At 46.7% G+C, this 22,459-nt stretch overlaps 1 protein-coding gene across 5 annotated transcripts in view; it reads right to left on the bottom strand.

Annotated features, from left to right (window-relative positions):
- The window catches only part of IFT43 (intraflagellar transport 43), a 46,430-nt gene extending 28,233 nt beyond the window's left edge, over positions 1-18,197 (bottom strand). Inside the window, exons 1-3 of one of the 5 annotated variants that reach the window (XM_075503285.1) lie at positions 17,956-18,197; positions 16,954-17,043; positions 1,564-1,631 (exon numbers count right to left, since the gene is read on the bottom strand). In XM_075503285.1, the coding sequence (XP_075359400.1) occupies positions 1,564-1,631; positions 16,954-17,043; positions 17,956-18,033 (236 nt within the window). In that variant the 5' untranslated portion in view covers positions 18,034-18,197. Of the gene's footprint in view, positions 1-1,563; positions 1,632-16,953; positions 17,044-17,195; positions 17,245-17,647; positions 17,790-17,955 lie in introns of those variants that run through there. The other 4 variants (XM_075503282.1, XM_075503286.1, XM_075503283.1 and 1 more) reach the window with 4 other exon arrangements.
- Between the last annotated feature and the right edge of the window lie 4,262 nt (positions 18,198-22,459).

Raw genomic sequence — 22,459 nt, 5'->3', positions numbered from 1 at the left:
CCTCTTCAGCTGGACTGCGCCCAACCTTATAGGAGAATTTACTCCAGACACCTGCTATATGTGTAAACCATGCAATCGGGATGCTGGAGAAGCACCAGTGATAGCTACTGCTCCAAATCGATCAGATGAGGCTAATGTCAAACAATGGAAAACATCCTAAAGTAGCACATGGCACAGTGCTTTTACATTAGGAACCTGCACACTGTCCTTCAGGGCACATTAGGCACAGCCCTGAATAACTGTATTACCTCCAATCCAGTCCTTCACCTAGCCAACAATTACATAATTTGTTTTTCCTAAACAATGCAATTCACCCTTGTTCTCTGCTATCACATTTCCATAAAGCTTCTGCTTGGTCCTACAAAGATCCAGGATCATGGGTGGCATTTTTCTATAACCCTGAGGTGGATGCATCTTTGCAATGGCAACTTATAGCTGCAGCCAGGCTATGAAAAATAATACCATTATCAGAGTTAAACTGGAGAGGAACAGAAGGAGTTCAGGCTGAGACCTTTATTCCTTTGCTTTACTCCAGTCTCCAGATTTTCAGCTGATTTATTCTTCAGAGACAGAATGATAATTTTCCCCAAAAAGTAGTTTTCCAGAAAGGCTACCCTAGAATACAGACCACCTTTCTCACCTCCCAAGAAATACTGACTGTATAACAGGTTTCTGGATGTTCTCTCCCATTCTCAGCATTCCAGGAAAGAAAATACATAACTTTTCCATAAATCAGAGTGCCTCTAAAGTATCTGTCCAGACATACACGCTCTTATTATAGGCCTTAATGTATACAAGCAATCTCACACCACACCATGACTGAGCCCTTCAGCTCTGTGTATAGGAAATATAACACCAGCATAACTTTACAGCTTGAACAATAACAAATAGCTTGAAACCAAGTCATCTCCTCCCAGTCTGAACTGTCCTTTAGTTTTCATACCCATTCTATTACCATGTCCAGATATTTCCTTTCCCTTAGGTGTCCTTCATAAGCATCAGGCTTCTCAACTTACACTCTACAATTTGTATACTTTTTTCCTCCCATCTCTTTTCGCTGACCATCTCCATCCATCTCCATTATACCATAACCCCATACACACATAAACATTGACAAATTTCACCTTTACTGTCAAGGCTGATCACTAAATCCTGAACTGTTCATTGCATTCTTGTCAGCGGGGCACTGTCATGTGTCACTCTCCTGGAAAGGACACAACCAGTCAAATCCCCCCCTCCCAGCTCCTGCATTTAACATGCTTATTATGTTCTTGACTCCTTCCAGTTACTGGACTAGGTAAGGAATACACTACCTCTGGCAGACAGCAACATGTACACAGTTCTGAGCCCCACCAAGCCAATTTATAAAGAGCATTAGCCAGCAGAACCAAGCAAGAGCAATACTTCAAATGGTTTGAAGGAGTTACAATGATATTGGAGACACAAGCCATCTACAAGATCCAGAAAAACTGTTCCAATGCCTGGGAGAGCAAAGCTCAACTAGTGACGTTCACTTAATCCATGTCTAAGCCCCCCTTAATAAGGCCAGTGGTGAGGACTCACTTGGTAGGTGCCAGTACGGGATCATCTGCCCAGCCTCCTTGCCGGCGTGGGGGTTTAGGTGGTGGACCCTTTAATAAAGAGAAGAGACATGTTACAGCTAGCTCCAGTCAAGGCAAAGTCAAGCCAATTGAGACACCAGGTCCACACATACTAATGTAACACTTTACCAAATAATAGATGGAGAGACAGTGTTTAAAATGCTGTTCATTCATAAAATAAAAGGAAGACAAATATTGCAGGACAGGTTTTTAAGTGTCTCTGTTAAGCAAAAGGTGTATCACTATTCAGTATCTTGACATGTTTCAGGTCTGCGTGCCTTTGACTTGTCCAGGACATGCAGTAGCAGACTGATCCACAGAGGATGCACTCTCCTGGCAAAATATGGTTCACTGGGAACTTGTTTGTTACTGCTGCCCACATTTCAGTGGAAGGTATCACATGTTACACATTTCCTAGGTTACAAGTCAGCTCGTTCTAGACATCTTGTTTTAGATGAGGAATTGTTCCTAAAAAGCATCTGCTTTTGTCCACTGCCTAGAATAGGAGCTTAGATGCCCAGTTCAGATACAGGCAGCCATACCAAACACTTCTAAAGTCAGGTGAGATGAATCCCACCACTGCCACCACTGAAATGCTAAAGGTGAAGTTCATCTGGAGCTTAAAGACACTCCCTGCTATTTTCTTGCATTGTCTTGTGTGGCACTCTGCCACGCGGCAAGAGAAAACAGGAATTCAGCTTGGGGCTTACGATGGGAGTTTTCAAAGAGCAGGGCCATGATTTCCCACCATGTGGGAGCTGCCCGCTGCCTTTTGCAGTTTTGCACTCGGTTCCCCCTGTCTGAAGTACCTCGTACAGCAGTGGCTTCAGTGTTTTGCATGACAGGCAGTGGTGAAAGCAGAGGGGCAAACTGAACCCAGTGCATGAATGTCAGTTTATACAGCTCCCAATTGATGGTGCCCACTGAGGGAAGATGGGTTATGAGGAGCGGTGAAGGGACCATCATGAGAAAGGATGATTGGGTAAAAGATGTCCCAAAATGGGGAAAAGTGGTAACTGCAAAGGAGTCTAAGCTGGAGCAATGGTGGGGGGAACAGGTGGCTCCTACAGCTTTTATTAAGAAAGGGAATGGGCTGGGTGACTCGTGAGGATTTTTGACTTGACGGAGGGGACCTTGCATGTCTGGTGGGGTCAACATTGAGCCAAAGCCAAATTACCTCTTGCCACAGATGGGGAAGGGGTTGAGCTAACCCCGGATGGTAGGGGTCTCCCATGTTTATTTCTTGAAGCAGAAGCATTGTTTGTGAGTGTGGGAAATGAAGAGAGCCTGCCAGGGGCAGCCGCTGCCTGCTGCAGGGAGGGGGCACGACCCTGCATAGCTCCCTGATAGGAGCAAAAATAGTCATCCTCCAAAAATAAACAGGGAGCAGGAATGAGGCAGGAGTTGCAGTCCCAAAATACCAGCTTTCTTCAGCAAAGGGAGCACAGGAGGGCAGAGGGACAGGCAGGGAGCGTGAAACGCAGGAAACAGCCTCCTTATATGGGCTCATCCGCAGGGGACAGAGCTCAGTCGACTGGAATGACCATGTCACAGAATGTGAAGCCTTCAGGGGCCCAAGTGAATGGAGTTTTCTGATCTTTAAATGATTCCCCCAGATTCTTAAGATGCCAAACCAGAGAAGAGGCTACAGTGCCAAAAAAGGAGCATTTTGAATTCAGTTGATCTAGACACACCCAGAGCCCAGGAAAAAGGGGAAAAACACACCACATATGGGCGTGCATGCCCACATAAACATCCCTATTCCCATTACACACACCCCTACCTCAAAAACACACTCCCTCCCACACAGATCCTTCCCATGCAAACAACCTTCCTCCCTCCTCCTCTCACACCATCTCCCAGATAGCCAGCAGGCTGTGTTCCCGACACAGCCTCACAACTCCTCGCAAAGGTGCACGGAGTTACACAAATGTCACCAAACAACCTGGGCCATAAGGCTGAGGGAAAATGCAGCATCTCCAGGGCATTCCAATGCACCTGCAATTTAATTCCCTCATCATCAAAACTAGCCTTCAGATCCAAGATATCTCAAGTTGGGCACTCCAGATCAGAGGGTGATGAGAATGCCCCAGTCTTTGCACAGGGAATGACTCCATGGCATCTAGGGGTTTGATTGCAATGTCTTGCCAATGTTGTAACGTCTTCCCATTGATCAAACACACCAGGCAACCCTGAATGTCTGTCAGACCCTGACAAACACCTCACAAATACCTACAGGTCTTTTATTGCTCTTGCAATAAATCAGGTAATTCTTTTTGAACTGCCCACAGGAGCACTAGCAACAGGAAAGGCAATGTTAACTGTCAGCTGAGGATAAATAGCTTTTCTTTGTTAGTTGCCTGGAAAGTGCTGTAATAAGGTCACATGCCACATGCACTTTTGTCAAGTAAATAAACTTACCTTCATATACTTTCACATTTCCAAAACCTCAGCATAATTTGCAATTGAGAACACAATGTGCGTTGCCATAATATGGTGACAGGTAGGGACATTGCAGCTGCAAGAGCCTGAGGCAGAAAGTGGGAAGAACGTCAACCCCAGAGGGAGCAGAGCAGAAACAGAGGACATTGTTCTTCTGTAATGGAGCAAACGTGCTCCTGAACACACCTTTTTGGTGAAAAAGACTGGGGGCTTTAAATGATCAGAACTTATTGGTACCTATATGTTATACTTGGGCAAGATTTTTATGTACATTCCCAAATGCAAAGCTAAGCTATACACTCAAATGGTTTGATGTCCAAAACACTGAGATTCCACCAGCTCTTGACAACAGTGTTCTCTCTCACCTCACCTCTTGCTGCTCAGTCTCTTCCACAGCATTAACTAACCACTTGCTTGCTGCGGTTTGCTTTTCCACTTAAGTTTTGTCAGTTATCTATCTCCAGAAGATCTCCTCTACCTTAGTTTCTGCAGATCATCCACTTTTTCAAGGAACACTGCCATGGTCTGGGCTTTTTATTTTTTCTCAGAAATTCAGTTCACCATTTTTGTGAAGGCACTTTTCCAGTATTTCTCAGGCCACCTTCCTTACCAACACTTTCATACTACCACCATAATCGGTATTTATCTCTCCCTTTGAAAAATGATGGGCCTGAATTCCATCTCTCCTGCGTTAAAGTAGAAACTCTACCTTCTTCTTTATCTCTAGTCAGGCCCTTTCTTATCAGACACGTAGAATTCTAATTTGGCTTCTCCATTAAGGCAGAAATTTCCAGGCCACTTGTCAGATCATGTCTGCAGTTTTGAAGGTGCTCGTTGGATGTTGCTTCCCTCATGGAAGCAACTACCCTGTGTGTCTCTGGATCCTGAGAGTCCAGCAAAGTTTCTTTTAGGACCTACCACGACACAGGCAGACTACAGACATGGTGGGTCCCTCGGATTCTCAGGCAGGTCTGGAAATATGGATTAATTTACCTTCATCAACATGACAACTCCTTTGAAACAGCAACCACTCTGTGCAGGGAAGCAGGGACTCAAATGACATTGACAGCAGGCAACAGAGGACACACAATTTTTCTGTCATGTAATACATCTCCTAAAACATGTGGGATCTATGTTCTGCCCAATATACAAACACTGTGAGATTTTATACAGTATGTAGGTGCCTTGTTTTTATCCAATATTGACCATGGAGCAGAAAGAAAGAAGTATGGCCAGTCTCGAGTTTCCTCTTCTCCAGCAAGTTGCCTGAGGCTCCCCTGACTGAGGAAAAGCAAATCTCCACAAACAGGCCTGATGAATTAGTTTAGACTGCTGCCAATTAAGGAGCTGTAAGTCAAATAGCCCCTCTGCTTCCAAGCAGCCACATAACACATTCTATACCAATCTCAGAGCACATATGATATCAAAAAGGGCTCAATTCCCAGATCTATGCAAGCCTCAGCTTTTTGCAAAGAACAGCCCATCTCTGCTAGCCCTCTTTATCATGTCCGCAGACGGTTCAAGTAGTGCATCTGATTTTAATGAATCCCTTCCAAGGACTTCTGCATGTCTTAAATGCCTAGTAGAAAATAGTGGATTTCCATCTCATCCACAAACTGTCCTTCTTCATGGTCACTGACCCTCCTTTACTAGGTAAAGTGCTATTGAGACAGAAAAAGTTCTTGGGGGGCTTTAAATATTCTCTGTCATCTATCGCAGCAGGTAAAGGAGCAGCTCATATTGTTAAACAGCTACGAAGAATTTCTTCCATAAAACAATGGTCAGCTACCTAGTCAGCTTACATGTGCACCTGCTAGGAAAGCTGTCATATTGCAGCATTTGGCACCTTAGCCTGTCTCAAGAGTTAGTGCTCTCCCCTGCATGAAAACAGTGAAGCAGCACACAACGATCTGATTCTCTGAGCAAGGGGTTACCAGATAGAATCCTCTCACAACCCACAGTTACACAGCAGTGCCCCTCCAGCGCTCCTACACATGAACATCTCTCAAACAGTTTGCTACTACCTTGTGCTACATAGTCAGACATGTTCCCATCCATCTCCACCACTCCTATAGTTCTTTTGCTACCATCAGGTGGGTCCAGGAGCACTCAAAAAATGAAATAAATGTGTGGAAAAGGAAAAGCTTTCAATAAAATTATTTTCAATGCGATTGTCCCTAATCCACATCAAGGTAGCCAAACAGGGAGGTTACTACTAGAAAGGCTGGGAAACATGGCTGACTAGAAATGCTATTTCAGTAGATGTCATCAAAAGGCTAGTAGATAACCTCAGAAAGCTGAAAATAACTGCCCTGCTGGCCAGCCACTTGGGGTGCACGGGAGAGAGGCACTGCAAGCCTTGGGGAGCTCCAGGCCATGCAGTGCTGGGGCTCACACTGGGGAAGTTGGCCTAATTAGGGAACAAAAGTTCAGCTGCATTTTTTAGATTCCTCCTGGAGAATCTGGCCAACTTCCAGCTGAGCGGTCCCCAGGAACAGGCTGGGAGTCCAGCATTTCTACAAGAAACCAGAAGACCACTGGAAAAAAAGAAGCAATCCCTGTAAAATGGAGGCAGGTAAAAAAGCCACTGCTTCCTTGGATGCTGGTTCCCTTTGGTGGAGGGTGTTTAATAGCACAATGCAAGAATCCAAAGAGATGACAGAAACTCTGGGACATGGAGGGACAAATTCAGCTCAGCCCAGGACAAACACACAAATGGGAGGGCATTCACAACATGCAACAGCTACAGGAAACTCTGCCTCAGAGAACCCTCCCAGGTTCTGAGAGATGGCAGTTTCTTCAAGAGTTATCTACTGCCAGTCCACCCCACTCCCAACTGCATGCCTAAGAAGGGAAAACCCTGGCAATGTGCGGTATACAAAATGCAGCTAGCCCCTGGTAAGGGCTCTTCTGCAAGCTGAAGATCACAGGGCAGAACAGGATGCTAGAGAAAAACAACACAGACAGACTGTAAGGTCTTTGGGAACAGGAAATTTTTGTCCCAGCCACACACCAAGACTCCCTAGATGTTACTGTAATGCAAGTTGTAGATACAAAAAGGGCTACAAGGGACTGCATTACAATTATACATGACTTCTTAGGTCATGAACTCCCTGAACTAGAGTGGCTGGACAGTGCCTAAACCACTGTGATTATTTTTACACAAATAAGGTCCCCCAGTAAGCACCCAACTGCATGCAGCCAGTGCTGGGTTCCTCAGTCACACATTTTTAAGTTTCAGGGGATGTGGGGAAGAGCACTTGGGGGGTGGCTGCCGCGCAGATCCAGACCAGACCAGACAATGGAATGAGAGTTTGGAGCTGGGTGCCAACCACTGTGTGAGGGTAAGAACTGGGTCAGGAAAATACCGCTCTGATTAAAGGCCCTGATCATATCAAGCCCCAGGCCATGTCTACACCACAGGTGCAGACACACCTGCAAGCAGGATCCACGTGAGTCAGCTCCACTCTGGAAACGGTCTAGCTTTAGGTACTTCTGGTAACCAAGCTGGTACCTCCCCAGGTAGAGTGCAAGTTGCTTCTCACTAGGGGATCTCTGCATCATTCTGCACTATATTTTAGGAAGCAAATACACTCACTCAAACAACCCCACAGAAGTGGGCAACCTAGCAACATAAGTCCAGAAGTGGTTTCACACTCCAGGTACTTAAATTTTTTTTATAGTTGTTCTTCCAACAAACATTCATTGAAAACAATTGTTCCTGACTTCTTGTCTTAACCTGAAAAGCAACAGCCCATTTTTCCACCCAAATTGTTTTAAAAGCACTGGGAACTTGAACTACAGAAGGACTTGGTTGCCCCTCTAGAAAGGTCAGATCCTCAAATCCTCTTTCCAATTGCTGCCTTAAAGCATGTCATCTCAAACTTTGAGTGATATAGAGCCACAGAGGTCAGCATCCACCTAGCTCAGAGTCAGGAATCAGGTACTCTCCCCAATTTAGTCCATGAAGGACCTTGAGACTACCTATGACATGTCTACCAAAACATAACTAGAGAACAAGGTCCCAGCTGGACTCATTAGAACTGGAACAGATGTCTTCCTGCTCAAATGTTGCCTTCAGTTAGAAAGTCCTTCCCTGTGGCCCAAAAATTCTTTCAGTTCCATTTGCAAAGCAGAGCGGCTTCAGGAGAAAGGACTGAGAGCCTTCTCGGACCCAGAACAGCTCATAGCTTTGTCATTACATATAATATTCTCTAGGGAGGTGGGAAACATTACTTGATACATCTTTCAGGAGGAGGAAGAGGACAATAAAATCAGTATCTTCCAGCTTGGAAAGGAGATGGTGGGTTTAATCTTTAAGTTTATGTATAAAGTGTGTGGCTTCAACATTGACATCCCTGGAGGTCCCTGAAGGCAAGGAAAAGCCCTGCTCCACTGCTGAAGGCTACAAAACACAGCATGGGGATCAGGATCACTCACTGCTAGTGCAGGGACATGCGCTCCCAGAGCTCTCAGAACGGGGCCAGAACTCCACGGAAGGACAGGGTTTCAGACACACTGCAGTCCCCAGCCACTCTTTACCACCTTAATAGATCCACAGGCCCATCCTGAGATTGTCTACATACTCCACAGGCACCTAATACAGGCTGTGGATTCTGCTATGAGGATAAGGCATCTAAATCCTGCTGTGGATCTGTGTTTAGGGAATCCCCACAGTTCTGCATAAAGCTCTAGCCCTCCTTTCAGACAGGGACTAAAGCAAACTAGAGGAGACTTCTCCAAGGCCCCAAAGCAAATCCATGGCAAAGGCAGGAAGAGAACCCAGCAAAATCTTGGCTTACAGCCATGTTCATACTCCTGCCTATTCTGCCTCTGCAAATTAAATGAGATATTAGGATACACCCTTTATTATACCATTGATCAGCCTAACAGCCTTTGGCTAAATGTCCCAGGCAGCCTTGGAAGGTGCAGCCAAATGAGTGATTCAACTGGCAAAAATTCAGATCCAAGATGAGTGGTTTGCCAGGGGATGCAAAACAAGTCTCAGAGCAGGCAGATGGCTGGAGGGCAGGACTTCAGCAGGTATGTTCACATCGACAGCACAGATGAGGCTGTTTGCTAGTATTCAGGCAGCCACAAAGTATCTTCAGCGCAGCAAGAGGAAAGGGACCAAATCCAGGAAGAGTTCAGATTGTAACACTCAGCACAGCCCAAAGGGAGTTCAGAGAAGGGTTACATGAGCCATCAGGGGGACGAAGGGGCCAACTTGGGACAAATGATTCAAGAAGCCAAGTATTTCAGCTTGGCCAGGCAATGACTAAGGGAGGGATATACTGCAACAAGTTTTGGATCACACTTTATAATATAAAGTTCCACTAATAATTGGTTTGGAAGAGACTTACGATATAATTAACAGAAGTTTGTAAGCATATAGTATTGTAAGTCACAAGCAGCTTACTGATCAGTTGGATTTCTCAACACTCAGTTAACCATTTTGTTACCCTTCACAGGTATTTACAAATGGAAGAATACTATAAAGTGCGACTGTCATGCTTAAGAGCATAAGCCTGAATAAAGGGTGCAGGAATTATACAAACAAAGCAGGGATCGCTTCATACTAAGGAAAATCTCCTTGCCAGGCACCATTGCATAACATCCCTGAGGCAACAACAATTGCTCATGTGGAAGAGTCACATCAGTTTAGTTATTTTAATGAAATTTAGCAGCCAGGAGCAAGAAGGCGCCTGTGGCATATGACCAGCCACCATGCAGTACAGCAGACCTTGGGAATCAATGTAGGGCACTGTGTGGAGGTAGAATTAGTTCCAGTGAAATGACTGTAAGGACTGGTTCCAGCGTGTGTGGGGGGAAGTTTAGATCAATTATCAGGAAAAATTTCTATTGGGTAACCAGTCCCCAAAACTAAACCCATCAGTAGGAGGTCTCTTTGCCTGATAAATGGAAAAGTGCTCTGGGCATAGTCCTGAACCATCCATCACTGACGAATAAACCCAGTGGATCTTTCCTACAATATCATCTCTAGCACTACCAAGAGAAAACTGAGCTAATCTGAATAGTCTTGACTCCTTGTGATGAGCATACCCTTCTGAGGCCAGAATTAATGAGATGGGTGATACGGGTTTCTTTTCTGGGCTTTAAATTTCACAAATGAATCTACTATGTTACCAGTACTGGGCTGGTGCTTCAGCACAAGGAATTAAGAGTACGGGAGAGGACGCTTTAATTGTCCAACATATACAGAGAGCAACTCTAGCCAGGAAAAATTGGACAACACCAATTCCATGGTTAGAAAGAGTGCAAGACAATTAGCCCAAAGACTTTAACAGAAACAGGTACTAGTTCTCAGGTTGTTCTGAACAGCACCACCCTGGCTTCTAATGCCAAATGAATGCCGAGATATATTTTAGCTTTGCTGCAGGATGAGAAAGGATATGTGTATTCTTTTTCTCTGTATAACAGGAGCCTGGTAAGAAGCACTATACGATCCTATTAACTGCAGATAATAGCATGCTAGTGCTAGTGCAATAAAAAGGAAAGACTCATAGAAAATACAAAGGCACACATCCTTGTTACTACTGGCTGGCCTTCTCCTCTGGGGCACCAGCGAGACTGCATAATCCCTGAAGACAAGTTTGCATGTTATGGGAGCAAGCTAACCATACTGGACAGCAAATCTAGGCTCAGTCAGGTTTTGTACTCTATCAGCTAATTGCTGCCCTGACTTTTAAATGAAAATAGAGTATCTTTCCAACGGCCACATATACATTTGTGACCTCAGAACAAGATGCAGCAGATGATAAGAGCAGCTGTTACAAAGATAATAAAAAAACCTGTCAGCAATAGAAACAGAGGATGCAGGAAAGGCACTGTATCTGAGGCAAACTTTGTCATATTCTCCAGTACAAGAGTCCCCTCTTAAGTCTCCAGACACATGAATAGGTTAGTCCCACTACTCCCCTTCAGAGGAGCCAGCATCTACCTAGAAAGCCTCTAGTCTTACATGGTCAACCTTTTCCTCAGTGTCTTCATCCTAGATGGATCAGGAGGAAAAAAGAGAGAAAGAAGTTAAAAGGAAGAACTATGGAAGCCTGCACAAAATAGCTTGAAGACAGACAGGAATGGCTGTCCTGCAGCACATGCTTTGCAACCTTTCTCACTTGAACAAAGCACAAAGTTGATCCCACTATTGTAAGATTTTATATCTACAGTAATTTATGCATATACCAACTGTGATACTATAAAGCAAGTCTGTTTGACTGCGATGGCAGGAAAGTCTGCCAGCAATCGGACCTTGAAAAGCATACTAAAGAAAAAAAAAAAAACTACAAATGAGAGCAAGAAGAGAACAGACTTAGTTCCTTCTCCCTATAGCATGAGAAACCCCAAATTATTCAGGTGTGTTGGACGCTAGAAAGATTTGTATGGATAGGCTCTGCAACCATGCCAGAGACCAGAAATGACGCTGGACTGGTCATACTAGGGGTTATATACTGTAGCAGGCTGCAGCCCTTTTTTCAGGAGCTACTGTTTCTCAAGGCAACCTCAGACTCTCCACTGGGAGCAGGAGCTGTAGCAGTTACCATAAGATAGGCATAGCTGACAAGAGTGTTGGCTTTAGTAGATGAACTTTAGCTAACCCTATAGTATAAGGGAGAACCTTGGTTATGGGGTAGATGAGTAACTCAAGGAAAGCAGCCTGTTAATCACTGTGAAAGTTGCGAACTGGTGGAGAACCTTTCTGATGAGCAGACTGCCAGCACCAGCAGTGGCAACAACCAGTTTGTTAGGCACCAAATGCAAGGAGGAGGCAATTAAGAACCCGGTAATCTCTATGCTATCCTGGAAATGAGTGTTCAGAATCACTCAGGGAGAGAATCTAGGGTATCCCATGACCCTGCGGCAGGAGTACACACAGGATGGCTGGAAACACTACACTAACCCACCTGACTTTTCTTCTGGACTGCATCATCTCTCCTGTGGAACAGGGAAGTCATGTGATTAATAATTGCATATATCTCTGATTAAAGTGGTTTGGTATCTGAGTACACTTAGTGTCTGTACTATCATCTGATCTTACGGTCTTGCCATGACAGGAGCAGAGCGAGGCTACATGCAGGTTAGGGCAGCTGGGGTACAGAATTGTCCATATCAGTGAGCAGCGTAAATGAAATCAGATTTGCCCAACTGGTAAAATCTGTTGGAAGTGTGTATCTGGCAGCCAGGGACCCACGTGTTCCCACACCCGAGAGCAGAAAGGTTTCTGCGGGCCCCAACATGACCTAAGCTTCTCTGGATGTACAGAGCGCAAGTGGTACAGGACTCACGGTAACGGAAGGAAATCCAGCTGGACAACACATGTTGGAAAAGCATTTAAATAACCACTTCTTTGAGCAATCTTCCACGTGGATTTCACCCTCAGCAACTGATTTGCAGTTGTTTATTCACTTGGGTTAGGTAACCGAGTCCTATTTAAACGATGCCTGGATGTCAGCCTAAAGAATCACTGCCAGGAGTGTTTGTAAGCTGGACGGTGGAAGTCCAAATAGCTGCTTTGCAAAATTCACCTGTGGGAACATCCTTCAAATATGCAGTGGAGGTGGCCCAAGCTTTTGTCTGTCTACATGAATCTATCCTGAATAAGGTATTTTTTACAGCACAGAAATGCTCACTTTTTAACTATCAGCCAAGGACCACAACTACACAGGCAAGCTTACAAATATCAGGTAGGACAACAAGAGAAGAACATACATTCAGAAATGAAAGCACAGAGCCTTTCCCAGGCTTTGGTGAAACATGAGGAAGAGAACCAGCAGGGAAATTAGATTATTTTTGGGCAAACCCTGATATAAAGTGAAAGTGATCCTGTCCCACCTGTGTGGAAATATTCTCAACATAGCCTGGAAAACCCTCATCCTTTAGGCTGACATATTGCCTATTAAAGCAGTCTCCACTCAAAGGATCTACAAAGTGCTGCCAGAGAGACACCGACAACATAGTACTGAGATGGTAAGAGGTAGAAACGAGGGAATTCTTGAACAAGGTCCCAAGGAAATCCCATCACTGTAGAATGAAGAGAAAACAGACTGTGGAAGCAGGATAACATTACAATATTTTTGCATGCTGATTTCTTACAAAACAGCAAATAGTTCACTCTTGCCGAGAAGAGCCACAGAAAAGGAAAAATTTGCTGATATATTTTAAAAAAAGGCTTTTCCACTCAGCTTTCCAAATCAATCTCCTCAAGAGCTCCAAACCTGGCCAAACAGCTTCTTTTGGTGGATGTCATCAAGCCAGCATTCAGGCTGTTGGATGCAGTGATGTTAGAGCCAGGAAAAAGGTTTTACTTTTATTCTATAAAAATGTCCAGAAGTCCTGGTAGGATGGGACAGCAAAGATCTTCAACAGATCTCATTGTATGATCTGCCCCTCCCATTATACAAATAACATGACCAGCTTGAGTTTGTCCCATTTTGTCAGAAACTTGATAGCATCAAGATGAGTAAAAAGTAACACATCAAGCCAGGGGATGGGAAAGGCCTCCCAATGGAAAAATGGATACATTACCCCTCTGAAAATGAATGTTTGAAATGCGGAGTTCTGGCACGCAGCAAAGCAGATTTATCTCTAGGAATTCCCATTTACGGCATATTCCCCTGGGTGCCCAAGAAGTGCCTGCTGATTTGCCAAGGAGCTCTAAAGGCCAGGAACACGCACAGCCATTGCTGCAGGAGGATGCTGACTGCACCAATTACAGCAAACAATCATGTTCCTTCTTGCCTCATGAAATAATACATAGCTAAAGTGTTGTTTGTCATTACTTGTACTTCTGAAAAGGCAGGAGTGTTCTGCATGTCAGATGGCAGACTCTGAGCTTTGTGAACCATAGTGAGCCCCTTGAGGAGACAGAGGTCTAAATTTGAAGGTAATGCAGATACTTCCACATAGGAATGGGAATTATCAAATAGAGATTTGGGCAGAGGAATTACAGATATACCGCTGTAGTTAAGGAACTTGTTGTGGGAGATATATACACACAACAGGCACTGAAAAGATACTAAGATATCATACTGTTCTCATAGAGCTTGGGGGAAGTGTATTAGGCTATAAGGCACAAGAGATTGCAGTTGTGCCCTAGGGAAGGAGGTTTTAACAACACATTTGTGAGAGAAGACACACAGTTGAAGAGATGTGCCGTTGTTTGGAGTCTCTTTCAGAAGACAAGAGTCCAAGTCAAGGAGAGATCAGCAGTAATCTGATAAGATCTAATCTCCAAGTCAGATGATTTGCCTATTGACTTCAAAACAAAGATCTTTTTATGTTAAGAGTTGTTCACCCCTCAAAGTGAATTTCCTTGTGATAAGCCCAAATGTTGAAATATGGATAGACAGGTACTTTTACTTCCTTCAAGCAAGCTGCCCTGACTGGAAAACACTTCCTGGATGGTTCTCAGTGTCATGAAAAGACCAGAACAATAGCATGAATGGTATGTACATACCAGAAATTTGAGCTGGGTAGAAACTGGGTGGATTGACATGGAATTAAAAAAAAAAAGTCAAGGTGAATCTTAAAACAGTTTTAAAACTCTGAGGAACTACTGAGGGCAGAATCACCATCTTGAATGTGAAACTGCACATGAAGGTGTGAATATGGCAAAGGTTTAAGACAAACCCCAAAATCAGTTATAAGAATAAAGCCTCCTATGCTGAAATTAATTACATGGGGCCTCCTCCACTACTGCCAGTTCCAGAAAAAAGTACAGGTTTTTTTATTTCGCATTTCTTTTGGGAAGGTTCCTTGAAAAGGTTTCAAGATGATCAGATGGCTGAATGAGACATCCATTGTAACAGCTGACCCCACCACTTGGAGGCAAGCCAAGGCCAAGCTTCCAGAAAAGTAAAAGATGATTGCCAATCTAGGGTGAAGGAAAAAACAATATTAGTTCTGTTAAATGTTCACTTTGGTATCAAATATGAGCGTGTATGAGAAGCCTCCAATTCTGGAGCAAAGGAAAAGGCTGAGGATTATTTATAGTGGATTTTGTCTCTTTTCCAGTAGCTCCAAGGTTTTCAGTTAACAGCAACATTTAGCAACAAAGAACTGTCTGAAGGGAGACTATTGACACAAACGGTTCTTCCTGCTAGTTAAGATCCAGTAATAACATATTTGAATCTTGTAAGGCGTGGAAGTTCTCACCCTTCTGCTGCTGAAAAACTGACTGCTTTCAAACAGAAGATTGTAACTATTTCTTAGTCCTCTCCAGGGGTACGCAGGGACTGAAGCCTTTATGATCTCTTCCCAGCTCTTATAATGGCTATGATGCAAGACACACCACGAACAACTGCAGTAAGTTACAGTCAGTCAGCTGAACCCCTACATCATGCCCTGGTCGCTTTCTAACCATGGAGTCAGTCCATAAACTAGGACAGCCAGTTCCAGTAAGAGAACGATCTGACGGTGAGCCACCCTAATCTGGAGGCTAACCAACGATTACACCCACTTAAACCACCAGCTGGTTTCTTTAAGACTTTACCTATGAGGCCCATGGTTATTTCGATTTCTTAAATTACACCTTCTGCAAACTCCCTCACGTAATCCCTCCTGAACTCCTATAGCATACCCGGGGAGGGGAGAATACATAGGCAGGAGATGATTCTCCATTATGCCTATCAACAGAAAAGAGCACACTTTCTCCAGAAAAAAAGCCTGTTCTATGAGTTGTTATTGTAAGCTAAGCCATAACAGTGTATTTTCAACAGCATCACAGGGACTCCAAGGAAATATCCCCCCACAAAACCATTTCGGCACAGATCGCTGGGACACGGCTATTCAGTGTAACAGGAGAGTTTTGTCACGGCACAGAGGATCAGGGAGTAGCCACTCCCAGGACAGAAGGTCCCAGGGCTCTGAGCACAGTAGCCTGAAGCACACTTGGTGCCAGGGTAGCCAGCAGTGGGCTTGCAACTTAAAGAAGCCAAGAATACGGTATGCTGGAGACTACGACTGGCATTGCAAAAAGCTAAGTATCATCTCATTTAAACAAATATCACTGTCAATTAAGGTGGAAGTCTGATGACCCTTTTGTCCTTCTGAAGGTATCAGGGAGCAAAATCTGTATGACATTTCTTGACAGGTGCTCCTTCCAGCAGGAGATGGCTGTGGAGAAGCCATGCTAACATCAGAGAGCAAACTTCCAGATAGAATTTGAGCATTCTGCAGTGCTAAGCAGGCAAGTGAATCAAAAGGGTTCAGATCTCATCTTTCTGGCCTCACTCTCCTGTGAAAGAGGAGTTCCAGACTTTCTTCTATTTTTTGAAGATGTACTGACAGAACAGACTCTGAACAAAAGTTTTTCTTCCAAAGCCAAGTGGGAACTGAGTTTGCATATTATTACCCACAAGACAAAGTCTCAGATGCTGCAAAGCTGGCTCCTAGCATCACCTTTGTAGCCTGTGCATGGAGGAAAGGAAAAAGAGTGTCACTCCACAAACTTGATACTGACCATCTCAGATACGGTACTCTGGCTCTAGCAAAAGCAAAGTGCAAAAGTAAGGCATCTGCTTACCTGTATTCTCTCTTGCTACCATAGATGGTGGCGAAATTGGTCACAAAATGATGTGCCTGCTCATATTTTAATTCCCATGGAAGATATGCATGTACAGGAGGGAGAGGCCCCAAGTCCTTTTGATGCTACTCTCCATACCTCACACATGAGAAACCATAGCCCCAGATATGACCCTGTGTGAAAACTGCACATCATGCAGAGGGCAACACCAGGAAAGGGACATGGCGGTCACATGGGTCCCAACTCTAAGGACAAACTTCAAAGGACAGAGCACACCACGCGGGAAAGAATCTCAGAAGAAATGAAGAATCCTCCGCTGGAGACACCAGCAGGATTACAGACAGGTTCTCCTGACAGGACACCCACCTCTCCAAGAGAAGTAGCCGGGGAATTCTTCCTGCTGAGATTTTCATCTGGGAAGAAGTCCTGGCGGGCTCGACGGCCCATCTTTAGTACCTGTAGTGCAGGGGGAAACCCGAAGGAGCAGAGGGCACACGGTTACTGACAAAAGCTGCTTCAGAGCAGGGGGAAAAACGCAAGCAACAGCTCTGCAGTTACGCTATGCCCTGCAATGAGACACGTTCCCCTAAACAGTGCAAAAGCATTACCAGCTGCAGGTGTTAACCCTGCACCCGCCTCCCAGCCCTCGGCCGGTGCGTGGGTCACGCTGCTCGATCTCACCCGCGGGCTGCTCAGCCCTTCCTGCTGCACGGTGTCCCAGAGAAACCCGGCCCCGCGGCGGTACCCACGGAAAGCGCGGGCAGGCCTCCCGGGGGACGGACGACGCCATTTCCCCGCCCCCGCCGCCGTGCGCTGGGGCTGCCGTCCCCCAGCCCAGCCCCGAGGCTCCCTCGGCCGCGCTCGTCCCGCTCGCGTGCGAACGGGCCGCGGTTAAAGACCCCGGAGCCCCTGCTCAGAGAGAGCGGGGCCCGCCCCGGCCTCGGCCTCGGCCCCGGCCCCGGCCCCGGCCCCGAGGCGGCCGCTCGCGCCCCGCGGCCGTTAACGGCCCGCTCGCGCCGCGGGCGACAGAGCGGCCTCGCGGCGGCCCGGGCCCGCTCACCCCGGCAGCACCCCCCCGCCGCGGCGCCTCCGCTCGCTCCGGCTCGGCCGCCATCCGCCGCCGCTGCCGCCGGTGCTTCCGGCAGACAGCCCGCCCCCGCGGCCCCGGCACCCGCCGCCCGCAGGGGCCGCGCCGCTGACCCCCCCGCGCCCCGCGGGCCTGGCCTGCGCCCAGGCCGTCCTTCTCGTCACCGCGTCCGCCAAGGGTGCCCTCCCCACGGAGCCCGGCCTGCCCCTGTGGGGGCCCCACGGCCCCCGAGCGCCCGACCTCTCCCCTGCCCGGCCCCTTCCCCTTCCAGCCCCGCTCACCCCCAGCCCCTCCGGGCAGGCCTGCTCCCAGGGGCCGGGCCCCGGAGCCAGGGGCAGGCGGCACGCCGCACACCTCATAGAGACTGGCTCGACACGGGCTGGGTATTCCTGCCAACAGCCGGCAATGAATCACAACGCTGGGTACTCCTGGTAGCCATATAAATATCCAGCCCCGTTAGCAATCTTAAAATCTTGGCCTGACTAACGGTGGCAGCGGTGCTACAATTTCTCAGCACAATGTGTCACGTAAGTACTCTTTTATCAGTTTTTAATTTCACATGCAGTAGGGGCAGGTTAAAAACAGCCTGCCGCTCGGTCTTCTCCAGCTCTTTACTGTATACACTTTTTAAGTTCCCACTAAGGCAGATAATCCCAGCCTTGCAGATCTCCCTCCTCACAGAGGGTTTGCCAAGTCTCCTCTTTGCTTCTGATGCTCTTCCTAATTCTCTCTAGCTCTCTAACACTGCTTTCCAGACGGGGCAGCCGGTCCCCAGAGCGCTCGGTGGAGGCAGTCCCAAGGATCAAATATAACCGCAACGATCATTACACACATGCCTCTCAAGCGTCAGTTGTGCAGAGATTTCCACTGAGCTGCATAAAACGGGTCCCTTTCTTGGCTGGACAGATGCATAGATTAATTGTAAACAGATCTGGGTTTAGCTCCATGTTAAATAAACATTCCGTTCTCCGGTGCTTTGCCCATTTGCTTGTATTTTTCTGGTATCTCTGACATTCCTCACAACCTTCACCCATCCTCATTAGCCTAAATAATTGTCATCCATTTATTCTGCTGCTACAATCAAGAACTGTACCACACCACAAACTACAGTGTTAGTGTTTTGCCATGATGAAAACTGACTACGTAACCCTAAAGTTTTAAGCCTTCCAGGAATACCTTTTACTAAAGGCACCAGATCTCACTCCCTACCTGCTCAGCTTTAGTAGAAGCTCATGGTCTGGCTGAAGAACTTTAAGAAGTCTAAATAAATTGTGTCAAATAATTCTCCTTTTTTCCATTCCTTACTGACATTTTCAAGTAGTTGTGCTGTGACTGTGATGATCTAAGGATTAAGTGAAATAAGATTTGTGGGCAGAGGTAATAACTTTTTATTAGACCAACTGATATAGCTGGAAAAAAACATACAAGAAGTGTTTCTGTGCCTGAAAGCTTGTCTGTTTTTTCCAGCTATATCAATTGGTCTAATAAAAGATATTATCTCCCTTTACAAACCTTGACATGTTCAAGGAATTCAATAAGTGAGACGTGATTTTCCTTTTTTGAAGCCAGGCTGGTTAGGCTCTATGAAATTATGATCTTCCAGATACTTTGTTCTTCTCTTTTAATTACAGATTCAAGTATTCATGAGGTAGAGAGGGCAGTTTTCACCTAGCCCCATGCTTCACCACCAGGGCCATGGGAATATGGCCCTGTATTTCCCACTTCCCATCCACTCCTCCAAAGAGCTGCTGCAACAGTGCAGCTACACTGATACCAGGGGTCGGGGGGACTGTAGCCCCCAGGTAGCAGTAGCTCCTGCAGGAGGTCCGAGTACAAGCTGTACACTTACAGCTGACCTTCTTGATCAGAAAAACAGCATCCTAAGAGGAGCGTAATAGCGTCCAGAGCAACGCCTGCTAAAGCAGGAGGGCATCCCTGGGGCAGGAATCCACGGGTAGGAGCGCATTGCCAGCTGTGGCCCCAGACAGGTGGCTGGCGGGGTGTTCCTACCGGAGGCAGGGTAGGAACAGTACGGGGTGCCACCCTGGACAGATCACAAAGCAGCAGGACCTGTGGGTTCACTTGTCTGGAACTGACCCCCCCAAGCCCCTCCTCATGATTCCCCTGGGTCCCCATCCCAGACACCACCCCGCTAGCACATCCCAGCTCCCCCCAAGACATGCCGTGCTGCTTGCTGCCCACCCCAGTGAGAGGAGTCTCAGGCCGATTGAAGGAGGGTGGCGTCCACGTGCGGGAAAGAAAACATTTAAGCCCTTGGGGAATCTAGCCTTGCCTCAGAACTTTGACTTCTGACTTCAGAGATTCTCAATGAGAGAGAAGAGCAGACGTGCAGAAAGAATGAAACCTAAAATCTGTCCTGCCTTGAGTCCCTCTGGGCTCCTCCACTCATTGGAATGGGGTTTGTCACCCACCCTGACACATTTTTGCCTGCTTGGGGCAGGCAACAGGGGAGAAAGCGTTTTCATCCGTTGTTTCATGTTGTGGCTAAAATGGATCTTGCTTGCTTTAAACATTGGGGTCACCTTTTCTGAACAGCTTAATTCTCCTCTGCCCTACTGGTGACCCCGCAGGCAGCATTTGATCCTGGGCCTAGAGCAGCCCCACTCAACCGAGAAGGGGACAGTTAACAGGACAAACGTCTGGTGCTGCTGCGGCAGTCTAAAGCCATTGTCTGTGCTTGCTTCCTGTCCACTTCAGGTCCATGGTGCCAGGGTTTCTCTTTCCCTGTGTACGGTTTCAGGTGTATTCTCAGCTCTCAGTCTGCCTTACTTGTTCAGTTTTGCCCTCACTATAAATCACACTGCTGCCATCCCCTCTCATCTGAACAGCAAGTAAGAACGATGCAAGCATTCCTTTCACAAGTTCTCACACCTAAGCATGGACTCTCTCCATCTGGTTTCAACCCAAACCCGGTCACGCAGAATAGGACTAACAGAGTCCCCCACTAGCGCTGTTTGCTGTTGATTACTCCTTGACTGGATCTATGAATAGAGCTTATGTCTGGTCTTCCTTCTACCCAAGAGAAAGCCGGGAGAGTCTGGGAAAGCAATCACACTTGAGCACTCCCACATGCTTCTGGTCCTAGACCACCTTTAGAGCGAGGGCACACAGGCGTAGTTAAAGCTACAGCTATGGTGGAAAGCCCTCGTGGTAGCACTACTGTGGGAGAGAACAATGAACACCTTATTCAGAGCGGCCAAAGGTTTTGTTAAGCAGCTCTCTGGCAGCAGTAGGATTTATGGGATGCAGGGCAATTCCAGTAGCATCCAGTGACACAGCGCTGCGCCTTTCTTCCTCACCCAGTCCTCGCATCAGGCGGCCAGCCAGACTCCCGATTTCGACATGGGCCAATTCACTGAAAACATTAAGCTTCCACTGGGAAGCAAAGAGCTCGGCAAAGACTGCTGCCGTAGCCTGCTCCACATTAGCAGCACACTGCAGCTCCAAGCACCACAGTTCGATTTTTCTGCATTTTTTTTCTCCACGCACCTCCAAGTATGTACCCCATCTCTAAGGGTTTTTGGAGGAGGGAAACAACTGCAAATACTCTGTTATTCGTGCAGGTTCCGGGAAAAAATCTCTTAACAATTGCAAAGCTTCAAACAAGAGGTGCCTCCCTCTGGAAGGTGGAAGGGGCTTTGATAGGCAGAAAAGGCCCGCGCATTTGCCTGTCTTGATCTCCATGAGAACAGGCGCTGTTTGGGTTACACCAGCCCAGCTCAGACTGTCAAACCCCTGTCAGGGTTGCCAAGTGTGAAATATTTCCTACGATACTCACATGTTCAGTAGCCCCGTCGGGCTCTCCCTCAGCCCAGCTGGATTCCAGCTTGTCCAAGACGTGCAACCTGTTAGCGACTGCTCCTCGCAGCCACCAGCGGCAGTTCCAGTGCACGTCAGATCATGGAGCTTCCCCACCGCTTCTCAACCCCGAGAGAGCAACGCCCAGAGTAGAAAGTGAGTGGCCCAATACTGGAACCGGCACCACACCTACATCCTTCTTCTCCGCTATGATTTCCAAGCGGTAAGTCCCCACTGTCAACTCGTAACAGAAAAGTCTGCTCTCAGCCATTAACAACATAACTTTACATTTTGTACTATTGCATTTCATCCCATTTCTACTGTCTCAGCCATCAAAATTGCCTACCCCCCTCCTACAGATTATCCCAGTCCTCCCCTGTATTGACAATGCCTCCCAACTTTGGATAAGCAGCCAATTTCATTAGCACATCCATTTCGGCATGCCAAGATCATTAATGAAAACTGGGCCCGGGACCAGCCACCGGGGAACTCCTCTAGTAATCTCTAATAATTCCTGTACTTATCTCCATCTTAACTAATAACTCACCATGCGACACTGTGGCAAATGGATTACTGAAGTCCAAAGCAATCAGTTCTACCGCATTTAGTGTGACCTCCAACCTAACGTGGGGTAGAGGAGGTCCCAGAGTGGAGCAGCATCCAGAATTCATTTCAGAAGCGCCTGGGGACCTCCAGAAACATCCATCCCAATCTACATAAAAATATTCCATGGATAGTTAACGGCAGCACTCAGACTTTGCACCTTACTCCAAGTCGTGATTCACCAGACATCATCTTAGAGCCACTAGATCTTGTTACATCTTTGTCTGCTCCATCAAGGAACTCAAATTCCTCTTCCCCAAGCAAAGCACGCACAAACTGTGAGCAGCTCACCCTTCGGTCTCCTCAGAGCTGCAGAGGACAGGCTCACCGGGCATCCAGCACCCCCAGCTGCCCCATGGATTG

The sequence above is a fragment of the Mycteria americana genome, chromosome 5, assembly GCF_035582795.1.
Source record: "Mycteria americana isolate JAX WOST 10 ecotype Jacksonville Zoo and Gardens chromosome 5, USCA_MyAme_1.0, whole genome shotgun sequence".
Taxonomy (NCBI): domain Eukaryota; kingdom Metazoa; phylum Chordata; class Aves; order Ciconiiformes; family Ciconiidae; genus Mycteria; species Mycteria americana.
The sequence above is the reverse complement of the archived record's forward strand: the minus strand, read 5'-3'. Positions and strand labels throughout refer to the sequence as shown.